The sequence below is a fragment of the Lepisma saccharinum genome, chromosome 4 (genome assembly GCF_977018435.1).
Source record: "Lepisma saccharinum chromosome 4, izLepSacc3.1, whole genome shotgun sequence".
NCBI lineage: Eukaryota > Metazoa > Arthropoda > Insecta > Zygentoma > Lepismatidae > Lepisma > Lepisma saccharinum.
In genome coordinates, this window is record NC_139232.1 from 56,879,340 (window position 1) to 56,897,571 (window position 18,232).

General features: G+C 37.6%; 1 protein-coding gene across 1 annotated transcript in view; it reads right to left on the reverse strand.

The window, feature by feature from the left end:
• The window catches only part of mmd (disintegrin and metalloproteinase domain-containing protein mind-meld), a 608,670-nt gene that overhangs the window by 153,467 nt on the left and 436,971 nt on the right, over positions 1-18,232 (reverse strand). Inside the window, exons 11-12 of the mRNA XM_083121407.1 lie at positions 5,168-5,337; positions 2,443-2,612 (exon numbers count right to left, since the gene is read on the reverse strand). Of these exons, the coding sequence (XP_082977533.1) occupies positions 2,443-2,612; positions 5,168-5,337 (340 nt within the window). The remainder of the gene's footprint in view (positions 1-2,442; positions 2,613-5,167; positions 5,338-18,232) is intronic.

The window sequence follows — 18,232 nt, forward strand, 5'->3', positions numbered from 1 at the left end:
GAGGGGGGGATTATGTTGAAACATATTACTGTAGTTCTTTTGGTGCTTGTAATAAATAATTGTTACAACATATTTTCGGTTATATATTGAATGAGCTTTGTATTATCAAGAATAAATAGTGGAATGCAGTTTGGGCTATTGATTGATTGATTTGCTTTATTTTACTTCACTTTTTGTGCCACTTTTGGCTATTTTGAAAAGATGGAGATGCATGATGACATGATGAAATTGATGAATGAACACTCACAAACATCCATGCCCAAGATGGGATTCGAACCCGGAACTCCTGGCATTGTAGCACAATGTGCTAACCACTCTGCCACAGGGGCCAGCACAGTTTGATTTATGAAGGGGTACGAAGCAGCATAGCAAAAATAATATTTTCAAATTTCAATTTTTAAAAAGTGAGAAAAATAACTTTAAAAATTACATATTATATTACAGCTATTTTAAAATATCTTTAAGGTTACCGTAACGTAATTTAATGGAAGATTGCTTTTAAAATATGAAATACTAGTAAAGCATCAGAACATCTACAATCCAGAGGCAACTACAAAATGAATTTCATATTAGCATTAAACAAACATTGTACTTATTCGTTTGGTTACTGCTGTGACTGTCAGAGACAGATTTTCACTAATATAATAACATTTATTTTATTCAAGTAATACCAGGGGCGTGCTGTTAATTTTTCGTGATAGGCAAGTGATGGGTCACTTTCGAATTTTTCATTTCAGCTAATTATAACATTTTAAAATGTAATATGGGAAGGGGGTGGGTGCAAGGGTAAATTTGAAACCAAAATTACCAAAAATTGGGGGTTGGTGAAAAATTTTAGGAGGGCATTGAGGAATTGTTTTGGAGGGGGGATGGTGGGTGTGTGGATAAATCACTGGTATTCACACAGCACGGGGCTCGCACTGTAAAGGATGCTCTTGCTCCCCCCCTAACCTAGCCCCTACAATGTGTATTTTGTCATTTTTCCTGCCTTTAGCATTCTTTTTTTTAGTAATACTATGCCAAAAGAGGGGTTATGACTCCCACCAATCCCCCTTTTGTACGTCACTGCATGAGTGTGATTTTAGGAATGTTCATGTCTTTGCACTGAATTATGGAAATTACTGAAGTCATTGTGGCATGTATAGTTCCGTGTTCAAACAAAATTATTTATTAATAACATTGCTGCTACATAACCACACAATACCTAACATCATTGCTTTGTAATGAAGGGGCCCTGCCCCGGTTTCAATACTCGATCGAATGGTTCGGATCCCACTTTAAACTGTAGGTTGAGTCCCAATTAGCCTTTCTGTGCATAAGGTCATTTTTTTTTTAACTGAGACACTTTTAATTGCTTAATGAAAACTTTCCCGTGTTTCTTACTTGTTTTGGTTCTGCATGGTTCAAGACACGGTCCCTCATGATTCACCACCTCAAAGAAGATCCCTAATCGAGTCCTTAACTTCACCACTCCAAATCGATGGCTCGTCTCATTTGTCAACCCTGATGGCTATATTCAATGTTGACCATACTTGAACACAAGACAGCAAAAACACCACACAAAAGGACAGAATAACACAGGACAATGGCCACAAAAGCAAACACGTATCTGCAGCTTCCACGCTTCCAAATGCTCCCTCTTCCTTGCCCTATTTGCAGTGTTACATACCCTCTATATTTCAGAGTTACTGATCACATCACTGATATGTCCAAGTATTGGCTGGTGATTTTATTTCTTGTAAATACTATACCACCAGTGCTAATTGACTAACTTCATAAGCTAATTTGTTCATTACTGTTAAGTTTCACACATGAATAATCGTACCGAGTTAGGTGGTGCCACAGATGCATAGTAAATTCTGGAAGTTAGCAACACTTGTGACCAGCATGGACGAGGCATTTCAAACACCCTTGCCAAAGTCGAAGCGAGCCTGGGATCGCATGTGGTCAACTTTTTTTTCATGAAGGAGGAAGGACAGTGATTATGCTCATGAACTGCATAAGTCACTCGAAAAGCAGGGAGAAAGGCGAGCAGTCCTCTTCGTTCTTATGCGGATCAGCTGTGCTGCGTTGCCACATCTCGTGAAGGCTGCAGCTCTTTTATGTTTGCAGCCAATTGACAGGACATAGGGGAATTGAAAAGTCTGCATATGTAAATATGTTAAAGTAGATAAATTCCATTCTAAGGTGTATAAGGGTATTGAAAAACATGAAATTAAGATATCAAAATTGTTTAAAGAAAACAACGCAAGCAGCGCTTGCTCTGCCTTCCTTTACCACACGCTTCTGAGTAATACATTTTATGATGCAAGTGAAGTACTATCTCTGAGGTGACAAGACTACAGATAGACATGCCATTTGTTCTTTTTTTTATAATCACAGCATTATCAGAAAAAAAAATGGACTAGGAAGTTGATCAATCAGTAACAAAGGAATACTTACACCAATCTCATTGGGCTTATTCAATAGACAAATTCCATGACCTATTCTAAGAGCATCAACATAATCTGCAAGACTACATTCTGAGAATTTATAAGGCTGTACATTTTCTAACCCAACTATAGATTGAGCCATAATACATCCGTGCCAGTCTCGACAATGGCATTCCTCCCCTGAAAGATAAAAGATAGTAATGAATTTTTTTTTTCCTCTCTCACACACACACAAAATTCATACCTAAATGTTTTAGACAATTATTACTTGACAATGCTTATGTGATAAGAAATAAAATCCTAATCAATTTTATTTAATTTTAATTAGTGATGTGGCGAAGAACCAGACTTTGCAATTATGATGTACTTGCCATTATTTTTTTGGACTGATTCTAATCGAAATATCTGAGTTAGACATACATGATTAATTAGCAGGAGAATGCTTTAAAAAATCCATTAGTGCATCATAAATATCTTTACTTATTTTATAGGCTTTATCTTTTAGGATGACAGTCCAACACTGTAGACACTAGACTTACCAAACCTATATTGATATGTCCTCTATGATCAAAATTTTGTAAGTATTAAATATTGGATTTTTACAGATTCCGATACCAGTTTCAATATGACCATCTGATATACATACATCAGAAATCAGATTCATCACATTTATAATTTTAATGAAGACAGAAATGTTTGACAGAATTTTGATCAACTTAAATGTTCAATTTAACAATCTTAGTTTGATTCATTTGGTTTATTTTACATTGCTTGGGGGTCAATCCATATGAAATCATACAACGTGGTTGCTTGACCATTTTTAAAAAAGTTAATTTTTTGTGTGGTGTGAGACTCATATGTTGACAGTTCAGAACCACTGTTATCTTATTTTTACTATCACCGATTTGAAGATGGCGGGCATTTTTTTATCATGGCGCACGTCATTTTCTCCATTCGTAAGCATCAGCGGCAACTTTTTTATCTCAGCTCTGGTAAGTCCTACGACAATGAGACAAAATCTGTGATGTTAAGCACATTATAGGCTACAATCATATTTCTGTGTAATTTTCTAAATATTATTCCTCATAATAAATTTTAAGGTCAAAATTGTGTATTTTAATCACTCAAAATGACATTTTCGAACATTTTTTGGGGGGTGAAGGCAGTTTGTTTGACACTTGAATTTTTTTGCGTAACTACCTGTGTACCAGTAGAGTATGTCAAAATTATTTGAAGCTTGAGACTTTAATTTTTTCTACAGGGTCATAAACATGTACTTTTTGTTAAAAAATTCCAAGTTCAGGGTTAAATATCTCTGGTGGGCAGTTGTTTAAAAATCTGAATTTGTACACAATACAGTACTCCATCACTCTTATCACGGCACACTACTTCAGGCGCTCCACCGACATTGCATGGCTACATGCTGTCATTTTCCTCGCTATAGTACAACACCCCCTGGCGATAGATGTTTGAAACCTTCAATTGAGAAGCAGAAAAGTCTTATAAGTGAAATGTATGGTTCCTCAAAATCCAAAATGCATTTACAAGGTAACAAAGAAAATAAAATCATAGGAAGCTTTACTTTTCAGCATGCCCTCGTTTATATACTTTATTGCCGAGCCATTTCAGGATTGTAATGTTGTTCATTGACATTCCAAATTAGAGTTTGCAGAATTTTAACACAAAATATTAATAAGAAATGAAATTAGGCATACCATATTTAATGCAAAATATTGAATTTTCACGAGTTTTGTATCTCTTAAACCAATTGAATCTCAAACTCAAATTTTTACTTATCATGGACTACTGTTTGGTGTACAAATTTCAGATTTTTAAACAACTGCCCACCAGAGATATTTAATCCTGAACTTGGAATTTTTTAACAAAAAGTACATGTTCATGACCCTGTAGAAAAAAAATATTAAAGTCTCAAGCTTCAAATAATTTTGATATACTCTATTGGTACACAGGTACTTGCACAAAAAAAATTCAAGTGTCAAACAAATTGCCTTCTACCCCCCAAAAAATGTTCGAAAATGTCATTTTGAGTGATTAAAATACACAATTTTGACCTTAAAATTTATTATGAAGGAATAATATTTAGAAAATTACACAGAAATATGATTGTAGCCTATAATGTGCTTAACATCACAGATTTTGTCTCATTGTCGTAGGACTTACCAGAGCTGAGATAAAAAAGTTGCCGCTGATGCTTACGAATGGAGAAAATGACGTGCGCCATGATAAAAAACTGCCCGCCATCTTCAAATCGGTGATAGTAAAAATAAAATAACAGTGATTCTGAACTGTCAATATATGAAGCTCACACCACACAAAAAATAAACTTTTTCAAAAATGGTCAAGCAACCACGTTGTATGACTTCATATGGATTGACCCTTGGCTAATTACGAAGATGAGGATGAGATTGATGAAGAGACACTCACAAAGAACACCCATGTCCAGGATTGGATTTGAAACCAGGACCCCTGGAAACTTCAAATATAGGTAGTATATGTGTCAAAAACAATTCATCATCTCTTCAATATTAATTCAAACTTGTATTGAAATGGTACTAAGAATTACATATACTTTCAGTATTCAATACATAACCATCTATCAAAATGTACTGCTATATATTTAATCCAGTCTATTATTTATGTGAACCAACAAATTTAGTTACAGGAATGAATACAAACATGTAATGAATGGAACATAACAAATCCCATGTACTTACGGCCATCATCGTGGCTCATTCCAATGTTGTGGCCAATCATATGAGCCATTGTTCCTGCCAGCAAGTGGGGTTCGTATGTATTTAAATCTACACTAATTCCAACAGATTTGGCTGTACACACTGTATCTGGCACAGCCATACCAGATTCTCCTCCTTGGAAAGTTTCTCCACTGAAATAAAAAATAATCTAATCAAATAAATACATAAAATAAACAAATAAAACAATTATTCATGCAACTCTCAGCGACTTCACTTGGATTCGAATCCAGGACATGATTACAAAACTAGCAAAATTGTATTTATGATATTTTACACCACTTTTCTGCTGCTTTTGGATAATTATGTGGATGCAGATGAATGATGAAGAGGCATTCATAAGGAACTCTGATGTCTAGGCCAGGACTTGAACCTAGGACAAGGTCGTAAGTCAACCAATTAATAGGTTCAGTGAATGACTTGATTAAAATGCAGAAAGTGCAAGAGAATATCAAATATAATGACTCATATGAAATTTAGCAGGATTATTTATCTGAAAATGATTTATTGGACTTAGTAGATAAAAGATGTAAACAAATGAGAGTTTCTTAACAATAATCACAGGTGTTAATTGTATTGATAGGTCTCCCACTCTACAAATGTTTGGAAGGTTTTATTTTAATTCAGAAATCTTAACTTTATTTGATTTTATTGCTGGTTGACCGATTTTGTTACTTGACTTGTACCACTAGGTTATTCATAATGGGACATATAGGATGGCAGGAAAGTGACAAGGAATTTGAAAGAATCAGACAGGTACCATCTCGGTATTCACTTGGAGTGCTTTGGGAAACGATGGGAAAACCAGGAAAGCTAGCTGTGGGATTTGAATCTGCAATCTCCTGAATACCAGTCCATCAACCTAACAGGTCTTCCCTGATGGTGTAGTGGTAACGTAATTGCCTTGTAATCAAGGTGTCCCAGGTTCAATGCCTGGTGGAGGCACATAGCAGTTCAGATTCTATTTTAAACTGTAGGATCACTCCCAATTAGCCTATCTATGCATAAAGTGGACTTAAAACAAAAACTCAAACTTAACTACATCATCCTACCTCATTTGATCAATCTTATTTGAGAAACACTTAAAAGTCAGAGATCATTTCCATTGACATTGCTTCCCATGTTCCTCCATAATCAGTAACTGCTCTTGGCAACAACAAAGGTCAGTTGAAACGTTGTTTTGTGATGGCATACATACTCTTGCGTAGAGCTAACTGAAGTTATCTGTAAACATTTCTGCTCCCGACCTGTTGTAAGTACTTCCTGTGCTTCAGAAGCAATAAAGGGTCCTCGAAGGGTGCAAACATTTCTCTGGAATGCATAGCAACTGAAGTACTTAGCTACAATGATGATCAGCCAATTAAAGAAAAGAGCACAAAACTTCTGATGCTTGGAGTAGTAGCTACAGAAATGTTGATAACTTATTATACATCAAGTCTGTTGAGAACTTGCCAAGTGGTATTTCAAATACACTTGATTTGATGGTGGGATGTTGGTAGGTAGCCCTACTATATGCAAAATTGGTGGAATTATTGCAATAAACTTATTTACAAGAATAAACGATTAGGTAAAACTGCAAGTGTCTACAAACATCATGAAAATGAATGACAAATGTAATGAAGGGGTTGGAAAACTTATTGTTTTACATCCATTTTATAGGTGTAGCAACTAAGTGGCATTCTATGTAAATAACTAAATGAATCAATCTGAAACTTGTTATTGTTTTTAACAGTTTAAGTTTAAATGTTTCTGAATACATATAATTTGAATATTTCACCAGGAAAAATTACTAGCATCTGTAGCATCGCAGACAAATGAAGTCAAACTTTGTTACATTTTAAGCGTCACACACCATTTTCATTAATGCATTTAGGCTATGTCATTATACTCAAATTTTTAAATTTGTTAGCAGACACCACAAAGTACACAATAATTCTACGAAATCAGTTCATTATGAATATTTTAATACAATATCATGTCTAGAACCCTTCACTTTATGTTTAAAATGTCACACACGTAATGCTCCAATGTTCTTATATCATACGAGTCTCGTGATCAATAATTAGGGACATAGAATTTTCGCGATGCGCGAAATGTGAAAAAAAGATGCAATTTTGAACATTCTGCAAGTAACTACACCCCCAATGATGAAATATGCATGAGTTTTATTTGCGAAGTAATGCGAAATGTGTGCTTTTCCACGAAATGGACGCTTTTTCGCGAAATAACCGTGAAATATCATCAACTTAAGTAGAAAACACGCAAAAACCGACAATCGAGGTTGTGCGCGCAAACTGTCGATTTGTAACGAAACGTTTGCCTAAAGTTTCCTACCACTTGCAGCTGAAGAACGTTTTATCTTCGATCACATCAGGAAGACGCTGCAAATTGGGATTTCCCATACACATAATCTCAGTTCGAAAACTTCGCTGCCTGTCAAGCTGCATTCCTTTCTTCCCCCGAATATACAATTTAGAAATGAAGTGATTTTGTGTTGATGTTTTCTTTTTGATTGGACAGCTAAGTACTTGTGTATGTGTACAGTATATAAAAATGAAGTAGTTTATCAATTTATAGCTCTTTTGTATGTTGTTTCCTCTCATGATGAAAAAGTGTGTGCCAATTTTCTTTTCCACCGCTGGTATATACCGCTGATCTAACATTTTATTTACCGCTCTCCTCAGTTTTTATTTACCATAAATTTGTCTCCCTATCAATAATTGAGAACAATGCAACTAGAGAACGAAAAAACTTTGCAAAAATATTATGACATCTGAAACTGAGATAGATCAACATTAATTTTTAGCTAAGGGCCGAAAATTAGTAATTAGAGGTGTGAATCCCCCACCCAGTAATTGCGTAGTGTACGAATTGACTTCTTTCACACATTATTTTGGTTCATTGCACAAAAGAGTACAACCACCCGTGCATTTAAAATATAGACGAATTTTTTCTCACGATCAATGAAAATAAGAAGACACAATTTTCACTTCAATCCCATTACCCTACGGACAAACTCATATATAGTACAGTACCAGTAGCGGCTTCTTCCTACTTGCACATTCGCACGTGCACACCCAAATAAATCTGTAATGCAAAACATTATTATTATACTTATTTATTGAACTGTATCTATTCGAAACGCATACGATCAGTGATATCAACCCACGTCGACGGAGCCGCGCTTGAGTTTGAAAGGAATGTTAGTTTCGCTCCCTATGACGCTGTTGAAGCAGTCGCGTAGAGGACGCTGATTGGGTCTTTTGGCTTGAGCGCCGTGTGAGGGGAGGTTGCATCATTTACGAAAGCTGGGAACGCAGCGATCTGTGTGCGAGCAAATGCAGTGTTGCAAACCCATTCCATTAGAGATCGTGTGACAGAGTCGAGCCAACCCAAACATCATTGCAAATTGAGGGATTTTTCTTTTTAGAAAAGGGAAATCTCGATGGTATATTGTCCCTCTGCTTGTGTCCCGTGCATGATAGGGGAAGAAAAGGAGGAAGGTTAGGAGGGCAACTGAAAGCGAGACGGGTGTTTTAAGTAGGTATGATATTGCCTTTGCTTAGTGCATCTTGGCCAAAATAAATTGTCTCTGTGGCGCAGTAGCCGAATTTTCAACCCACACGAAGGGAGCGTACATCAATCAGCCAGCTGTTTTGCATTGTGTGTTTCTGTTACTGAGTTGCAAAATTGTTTAGCGCTGTCAAAAGCTCGTACCTGTTTCAGTACAAACTGTTTGATTTCATGATGAATAGGGAAACTGTACATAGCGAAAGCGTTGTTGAATTTTTGGAGAGAATTTAGCTAGAAAGCCTGTAACAACTGCAGCAATATATAGATACGGCGAAAGGGAAGGAAAAATTCTGAAGTACGAAGCAGGGCAGTGTGAACTGAGTGAGTACTGTAATTTTCTTTAAGATTTATTATTCTCTTGATTTCGCTTGATTTGCTTGTTTCGATCAGTCTGTCATTAGAAATAAACAACAGCTAGATAGATTACAATTGATTTCCTCCATGTGGTAGTTGGATCGGCTTCTTTGGTGTACGCCAATGTTATTATTCTCCTTGTTCGTTAATATCAGCGGAGTGAAGGAGGAAGTTTTTATGAAATATAAATTTGCATGTTGCAAACTATGTTGCTCTCCAGATTTTATGGATGACATGTGTTTTATTGATTGTTCATATGCGTATATTGTCCAATTAAAATCAGTGGTTATGGACAGTGGCGGATTAAGCTTCCTCGCCGCCCCTAGGCACAAACTTAATGTGCGCCCTTCTTAAAAGAAAAGTAGTAACTGATTTGCAGTATTTTTACAGGCTAATATAAAGATTAGTGAGCAAACTGAAATAAAAAACAAATGATAAAAATCAATAACAAACAATTCATTTTCTGTATGTGCTATACCTAAAATTATGTAATGTATTGAGAAATTAAATTCACCATTCACGAGTCATAAATGAAGCCGCTTCCGCCTCACTTTGGTTGCTGCAAACTCGTGTATAAGTTCTTCAAAGTTGATGTGTCCATCAGTCAAGATGTCTGCTTCGATGTGGAGAATAGATAATTCGTTCAGTCTTTTATTACACATGGTTGAACGGAGATAAGTCTTCAGTCTTTTTAGGGCCGAAAACGAACGTTCAGCTGAACAGTTTGTTACAGCAGTACACAAAAAACACTATTATTTAAAAAACCTGTATTATCTCCTATGAGTCTTTGCCATTTAGAAAAATCGTTTTCAGCATTCTGATTAATTCCACGTCTTAGAAGAATGTCAATTGTAGACTCATTCAGACACCACTCGGCAGGATCGTCACTAACGAAATTTGCACTCTCACTGTCACAATCAGGAACTCCTACGAACTGAGGGGACACTACCTCAGGTGCACTTTCTTCCTCCACTAAACCCACAATATTTTCGACATTTTGCGTTTCACAGAGTTCACTCGATGTAGCCGCTTCCACTTCAATTTTTAAACTGCTTTCGGAAATCACTTGTTCCTTTCGCCTAAAAAACGTGTCCACTGTAACAAGCTTTTTCTGTAAGGTTGCTTCTCTTTCACGCTTTTCGTTTGCAAGTTTACGATAAGCCGCCCCATTTAACTTCGTTCGCTTCATGCTGCCTGCTGCATAAAAAAAACACCAAATCGCAAACGAACTGAATGCACCAGCCAGAGAATACAGTAACACAAAAACTACAATAGTTGCGTCCACGCGAAAGCTGCACTCACTCACTCACTTATCAGCAGTGTTTATGTGTTTATTTTTTTTAAGACTGGCATTGTTACAGATGCGAATTTCAAACAATCAGTCTTTTTTCCTGCCTGGCCATTAACAAAAGCTTCGTGGAAGATCGAAGGGTATGTATTTACAAAAACAAACCAACAAAGGCTGGGCGGCTTGCATTGTCATTGTAAGCGATAAAAGCCACAGCAAGTGTTAAAAACAAATTGATTGGCGCCTGAAGGAGGCAGAGCAGACGAAACATTTGTTGATAGTTCTAACACATAAATCCGATACATCAAGGTTTCTTTCGCATGAAGCGAAAGTGTTGCAAACTGTTGATTTAGGTCTAAATTGTCACTGTGTACGTAAGACACTTTTTTTTTATTATTCTTGATATTCTGAAAAAAAATGATTTACCGCCCCCAAGAGCTGCCGCCCCTAGGCACGTGCCTAGTGGGCCTATTTGGTAATCCGCCACTGGTTATGGACCGATTAAGAGGGGGAGGGAGCAACACCAAGAAACTTCTAAAACGAAAATCATTAACCTCTGGACATCTAATGTTAAGTGACCACCCTTAGGTCGGATTGTGGTTTGGTCCCTTCCCGCCGCTCTACCAAGCACCGACATTTTTTCTGCGATATTGGATATTTTCTTCTTATGCCATGGCTTGTGATATTTACATGTATATCGTGCAAATTTTGAAATGAGGAAACAAAGAAAACTCATTAAAACAATATAGGTTATATTTATAGATTCGTAGTTTGCATTTCTGATTTTAAAAAAAGGGTTAGCATGTTTGAGAATATTTAAGTTATATCTGAATAACCCATTTAAAAACATGTTACTACCACTACTTTGTGAAACAGAATGTTCAACCAGTGTTACCAGAATATAAGCCTACAAGCAAAAGAAAAAAAGGTTAAGAATAATAATTGTGCCGAGTTGAATAGTGACATCTATTTTCATGTGGTGAAACGTGTTGCAAATAATTCAATTTTTATTTTTAATATTTTTTTTCGAAATTTCGTTGACTTTATCAAAAGTTTCAAACTAAATACAATTTTGGAAAGATAATGTTGCTGGGTTCGTTTGAAATTTAATGTGTGTGTCTGTGTATGTGTGTGGGGGCGCGCACGCGTCTGTTTAATTATTTGTAACATGATTAAACTTTTCTTATCTTTTCCTGGACCCCCATAGTTTTTTTAAAAAAAATACAAACTGGTTTCAACATTCATTTTCCATTTCTTTCCTTTTTTCGGTTCTTAGCAAGGGGTGAAGAACATGATGCAAGTTCAGCCAGCGGAGATTGAATGGTGTTCATCCCCTCCGAGACCTCTAGGGAGACGTCCTACTTCCTCCCATCTTTCCTACCTGAGAAAAGACCCCAAACTTTGCAGTCCAACTTTGAAAATTCGTAGACCTGACGTTCAATTGTCATTGGACCTGGAAAATCCGAAGGGACTCTCTGTTAATCCTCACGGGATATCACCTTAATGCGTGTCAAGTTTCTGTCCACCTTTCCTGGAAACTAAGCAACAACAGAACCCCCTTTTCCTCCATGAATACGCATGCGCAGGCAGAGTTCTCCTACAGGAAGGAAAGGAACCTGTCTTGGGAAGTTTTAGGAGAAATGGCATTGGTCCCGAAACGCTAACTCTGGGGGAACGCTGCCAACTCCATCTATTTAAAAGGTTTCTGCAAACATACTAAATCCTTTACACGATTTTATGAAGTATGAAACTGACGTTTTGTATTGGCGCGATTTTCTGGCTCCAAATCTCAATTTGGTGCATGCAGATTCTCACTTTTCTTCCGTGCGTTATTGAAATGACTTTATGGAACTTTTGCTTCCGAAAAGAACGAATTCAAATCGCTGCATCAATCATTTTCTATGCAGGTAGCACGTGCTGTATATATATATTTTCTTTTTTTCCGCATGAAAAGTCACTCTAAAGCTTCTAAGTGGCATATATCTATTTACAAGTGAAACTCAAATTAATGGTTAAACAGGCTTGAGACCAGTTTAGGATGCAAAATGAAATTATATATATATTTATAAATAATAATAATAATAATAATGGTAAAAATGTGATATGCGGGAAATGGATTTCTTCAAATTTCCAGGAGAAAGTACTTACGGAATTGAGTTTCTGTGTAATTTCGGGAGTTCGTAGAGGTGTTTTCTCGAATTTTTCAAACTATTTTGCCGCTTAATCATGTATTTTTCTATAATAATGTCCGTCCGATGCACGAAAGCTGTTGCGTGCATATCCATCCATGTACTTGAACCGGATGTTGCGAGCATCTGATGACGCAATCCCCGGTAAGTGTTTCCAAACACACAGTTTTTTTCACTATATTGCCAACCTAAAGCAACCTAACCTAACTTTACCGTGATGGTGCGTGGGGCTATCGTGAATGGTTTTTGTGGCTATTCGTGGATGGTTATACGATCCAGAATGGTTTTTGGGGCTATGCGGGAATGGTTTTGGGGGCTATGCGGGAATGGTTTTGGGGGCTATTCGTGGATGGTCATACTATCCCGAATGGATTTTGGGGCTATGCGTGAATGGTTTTTGGGGCTATGCGGGAATGGTTTTCGGGGCTATGTGGAAATTTTTCTGTTAAGAAGGTTGAAACACTGCTTTGCCGTTTGAAACACAACGCTAGTCAAGCTTTGCCCGTCATTTTGCGTGTTCAGGAAGCGAGAAAAGAACGAACAATAATTACTCGATATGTCGACAATAGATACTAATTTAGTTGAAAAAAGCTACATCTCTTGTTAAACAATCTTTCGCAATGCAGAATAGGTAACTACGAATGTAAAAAAGTAGAGAATATACGAGTTAGAGCGATTTCCCGCATATGACAGTTTTACTATAATAATAATAATAATGCTCAGTAATATCGTTTGTACAAACTATTCTCACATACCAAGAGCAAATAATGCTACGGTGTAAACAAGGATTTCAGCTAATGGAAACGAAAACGTTAATTACATACGAAAGTACACTAATGACATCCACTGCCCAAATATCAGTTGTATCGGTCGGTTTTAAGGCATCAAGTTATTAAATTTGAACAGCCTCAAATATGAAGCTTCCTCATTTGCTGAAATGCCTTTCAATTTTCATCACTCGCAACAGAAATGCCTTCAGGCAGTAGTGTGTCCAGGAATTTCATAAATGGTGATGATGTGGGAGGGATTATGACTGCTACTTTATTTTGCTTGTCGAACTTTGTTTTTATATCATCCCACATATCAACTTTTTGGAACATTAGAGAAAACGTGTGTGCATTTGTGTGTGTGTGCTTACACACAGAAATAATGGATGCAGTTCAACTCAACAGGGACCGAAGTATGGCACAATTTTAATAGTCATAATTTATTTGCTAATATTTATTCATTATTAATGCACATTCTAACTCCGATTTAATTTTCTCTCTAAATAATTTGAATGCAAATCTTTGCTTCATGTACATTATTGAATTTAGCACAAAACATTATTTTTACATTTAATTTGTCCGATTCGGGATTGTATTTTTAAAACATATACAGTAAAACCTCGTTAATCCGGACTAATGGGGGATAAGTTGACCGGTTTAACGAAAGTCTGGATTTACTGAAATAACCAAAAAGAACAGTATTGCATTAAAACTCCGTTTATAGCAACAAAACACGTTTATTATGGTGTATTTAAAGGACATAGGCCTAAATACACTATTCAGTACAGTACAAAGTCTGCGGGAAACAGAATTTAATCAGTGGTTGACCTGCCTTTTCTTTTGGAAGTTCTCTAGTTGACTTCTAGCCCAGGGACGTAGTAGCTAGGTTGATCAGTTTGGGGGGGGGCTAAACGTAAGATCTTTTCTACAAACTATTATAAATGATAAACTATTTATACACCATATAGGCCTATGCTGTATACATACATTATATATGTAATATGTATGTATGTGTATATAAATAGTCTTGGAAAGAAAAGAATCAAGGGCCTCCTCGGTGGCGCATGGTAGCATCGTCGCCTTGTAATCAAGGGGGTTCCGGGTTCGATACCCGGTGGATGCTCAAAGTGGTTCGGATCCCACTTTACACTGTAGAATCAGTCCCGATTAGCCTTACTGTGTATAAAGCGGACTTAAAACACCAACTCAATCAATCAATAAATTGGAAAGGAACATCATTTTCTTCTGTAGCCCCCAACAGTCTACGGATATACTCTCGCGAAATACACAGCCATTATTCGGGAAACTAAATGCAGAATGAACTCATTAGCTTAATGGCTTATACACCAAGAACAATGTTATTAGTCTTTAGATTTGTAAATTTGCTGGAAAAAAAATTGAGAAGTAGATAAAACCCTTTTCCGTAGTTTTAGATATAAAGTGCTGGAACCAGGTTTACAAGTATTGGCAACAGTGCAAATACGAAATGTGTGCGTAATGAGTTCAAGGTAAGGATCTCATGTATACAGTTCATACCGGAATCGAATCCGGTATCTCTTAGTTCAAGACCGAGTCTTCTATGGCATCTGATCGTTCACTTGGGAAATGATGACGATAAGAAATTATATGCACACGTCTAATTTCTTAAAATTAATCTTATTTGTGTGTGGATAACTGAATATATGATGGCACTGGATAAAACAAAGTTCCCACACGCTCAAATGATTACGCTCTCATCTTTGCTTCGGCAGGTTCAACAACCTGCCCCGGGTTCGATTCCCGATGGAGGCACGTAGTTGTTCGGATCTCACTTTAAACTGTAGGTCCAGTCCCGATTAGCCTTACTGTGCATAAAGTGGACTTCAATACCAGTTCAATTAATCAATCAATCGAAAGGTGCAAGGTTCGATCGCTCGTGGTCAGGCCGGTAGTCAGATTTTGAGTTCGGAAGGGGCTTATCCCTTATCGGCAGCCGCCATCTAAAGACGAAAAGGTTGGGGGAGGAGTAAATGCGTTGAAGATGAATTTCTTGGTATATTGTAACTTACCATATACGAGATGTTTAATCCTGTTAATGAAGTAAATTTAATTACTACTACACATTATTAAAATCAGATATTTGTAGGATTTCGGGAAAGGACTGCAGCCCCCGAGCCCCTTCCCTGCTTGTATTAGTTCCAAAATTTCTGTGCTGTTCCAACATCGTGAGGACAATTTGGGAAGCACTTGAAAGCGATAGGGAAGCAAATTCTGCTCTCGAAACAATGGGACTCGATGTGATGACCACGCGCAACCGAATGAAAGAACTCTTCGCAGGCCTTGTCCCTCAATATTAATTTTACTGACTAATTGTAAGTTTTTCTCGGCCTCCTCGATGACGCCGCCTTGCAATCAAGAGGTCCCGGGTTCGATACCCGGTGGAGGCACATAGTGGTTCGGATCCCCGATTAGCCTTACTGTGTATACAGTGGACTTAAAAGAACTCGATAATTGGAAGGTTTTAGAAGAACTAAACATGGCTTTTTATGCATCGTACAATTTGCCTCTTTTCACCCTACTTTTACAGTTTTTCTTCCTAAGAATTCCACTGAGTATAACACGCTACGAAACCTGAGGTCCAAGGTTCGGACATTGGACAGGTATGGTTGTATCATGTCTGTCCCATCGCCATTCCTTCCGCTCATCATTCATCCTCATCGTCGCATTTAACCCAAGAGGTAGAAAAGCGGTACCATGGTGACAGTGCAGGGCCAGATGAAGAGAAAGTGCGGGTTTTGGGGGTGGGGATCCTGGATCTGGTGTGCAGCAGGGAGGAAAAGTGCATTTTCAATAGGTCTCAGACTTCCCTGACCGGGTCGGACCACAAAACCATTAACTGCATCCCCTCCCAATACATCTGTTTGTGTTCAACAAGCAAGAAACAGGGAAATAAGAAAGAAATGCCTTGCTTGGTTTCGTGCTACTGAAAATTGAAGAAGTGTTTAAACTGCAAGCAAAATTTACTGAAGAATTATTTTGCAATATTTGTCATCAAAGTAAAATTTCCAGCAAATACAGAACAGTTTTCCGGGGCCTCGTGGACGTTTGCCGGGGCCAGTGCCCCCGCGTACCCCCCATAACGACGTCCCCGTTCTAGCCACATATAAAACCTTGCATTCTGCTTTTTTTCTTTTGCCTGTCCGGATTAAGCGAAGTCTGACTTATCGGGGTCCGGAATGTGTGTGATATTAGCATAACTTACAAGTAGAAACGTATTGAATATGTATTGTAAACGGTAATTTGCAGCAGCAGGTGTTTGTATTTGGAAAGAACTTTATATTTGTTCTCTAAAACTATAGAATGAAAACATAATTAGTTAAAACATTCCAGAATTGTCTAGCAAATCTGGAAAAGTCAGGGAATTTGATTTGTCAAAATGAATGGAAATAATGTGAATAAATAATTTATGAATTTTATTTGCACATTTTCAATATCTTATTTTCTACAGGTTTGCTGGATTGAAAACAAAAGCAGCATATTCTGTTTGGGTCCAAATATTGCTTTATGTAAATTATCATTGTGTAGGGTTAGAAAATCAGACCAATTGTATACTATACGTAATAATGAAAATGCATAGTAAACAGTATCGCTTACCGCCTCTCAATTTAATTACGACCCGTCAGAATTTGGCGATGTTCTTGATTATCATTTGCTGTCAAGTCTTTGCTAGCAACTTGTTCCTATTGTTAATAAATGTATGTAAACTGATTAATTTTTAAGTCAATGAAGTGTGTAATTAAGTTAATCTTTTGTGGTGCTTTCTTTAAGTCAATTTGCAGTTACAAATTTTTGAATCGCATTTACGTTTCAGTTCAAAGATATAATATTTGTTTCCGGCCCTAGGTATATCTTCTCCGTAACTGTTCTGGTATCCGTAAAAACAAAATACCAATAATATTTTCCTGAACCTCCATCAAAGTGGAAAAAAGATGAAAATATATTTCGGTTATTAAAAAATATACTCCCTCTTACAGCACTATAAAATAAAACTTTAAAAAAAGTATCCTCTATCGACCCCTACTGAAGAAACACTATCCATTCCACCCCTATTTTGCCACTGTGCATGCGCATTGGCGTCGATGGTCGCTACTATAGGTCTTTTCTACTGTTACGGCGGGCGAACTACATGCTGGCAAGGGAAATGGGAGGCGAGGAATACGCAGCAGACCAACCAGACAACAGCGGTGGCGCCGAGAGTTACGACGTCGAGGGGAGGAACTACTACTCTCACCTTTTCTACAGGCTGCTGAGCCTCTTATCGCGCTGGATTTGTCGCTTCCCCGCTCCCCACTTCCCTTGCCAGCATATAGAGCGCCCGCCGTAAGACTGGAAAGAGCTATAAAGCAGGTAGACTATACTTCAGTTAGACTGCCGAAATACTATTTAACTGAATTTTATTATTGCAATGGGTAGAAATACGTGCATACGCTACGAGCATATTGCCCATTGTGACGCGCTTATCGCCCACTGAGACGCCGAAAACGTACCACTCCGAACCTCCAAGTGGAAAATTCCATGTGCCTTTCCGCGGGTAGTCCGCCCATGTACCGCGCCGCCACGCGCCGAACCACGCCTCCGCAACATTTTACATGCTTGACTATAGCGGAGCCGAGCATGACGCTTGCCGAAGCTAAACGAAGAGACGCGGAATTACACGAGAGGGCATTCTGAGACGCAGCCAACGGAAAATTTGCACCCTAGAAACCTGCAGACTTCTGGCACGGAAATTCCGCGTTTCGGTTCCGTGCGTTTCACTGTAGTGTGCGTTAGGTTACACCATGGATTAGAAGCAGACATCGAAAGTTCTCTTGCCGCATTT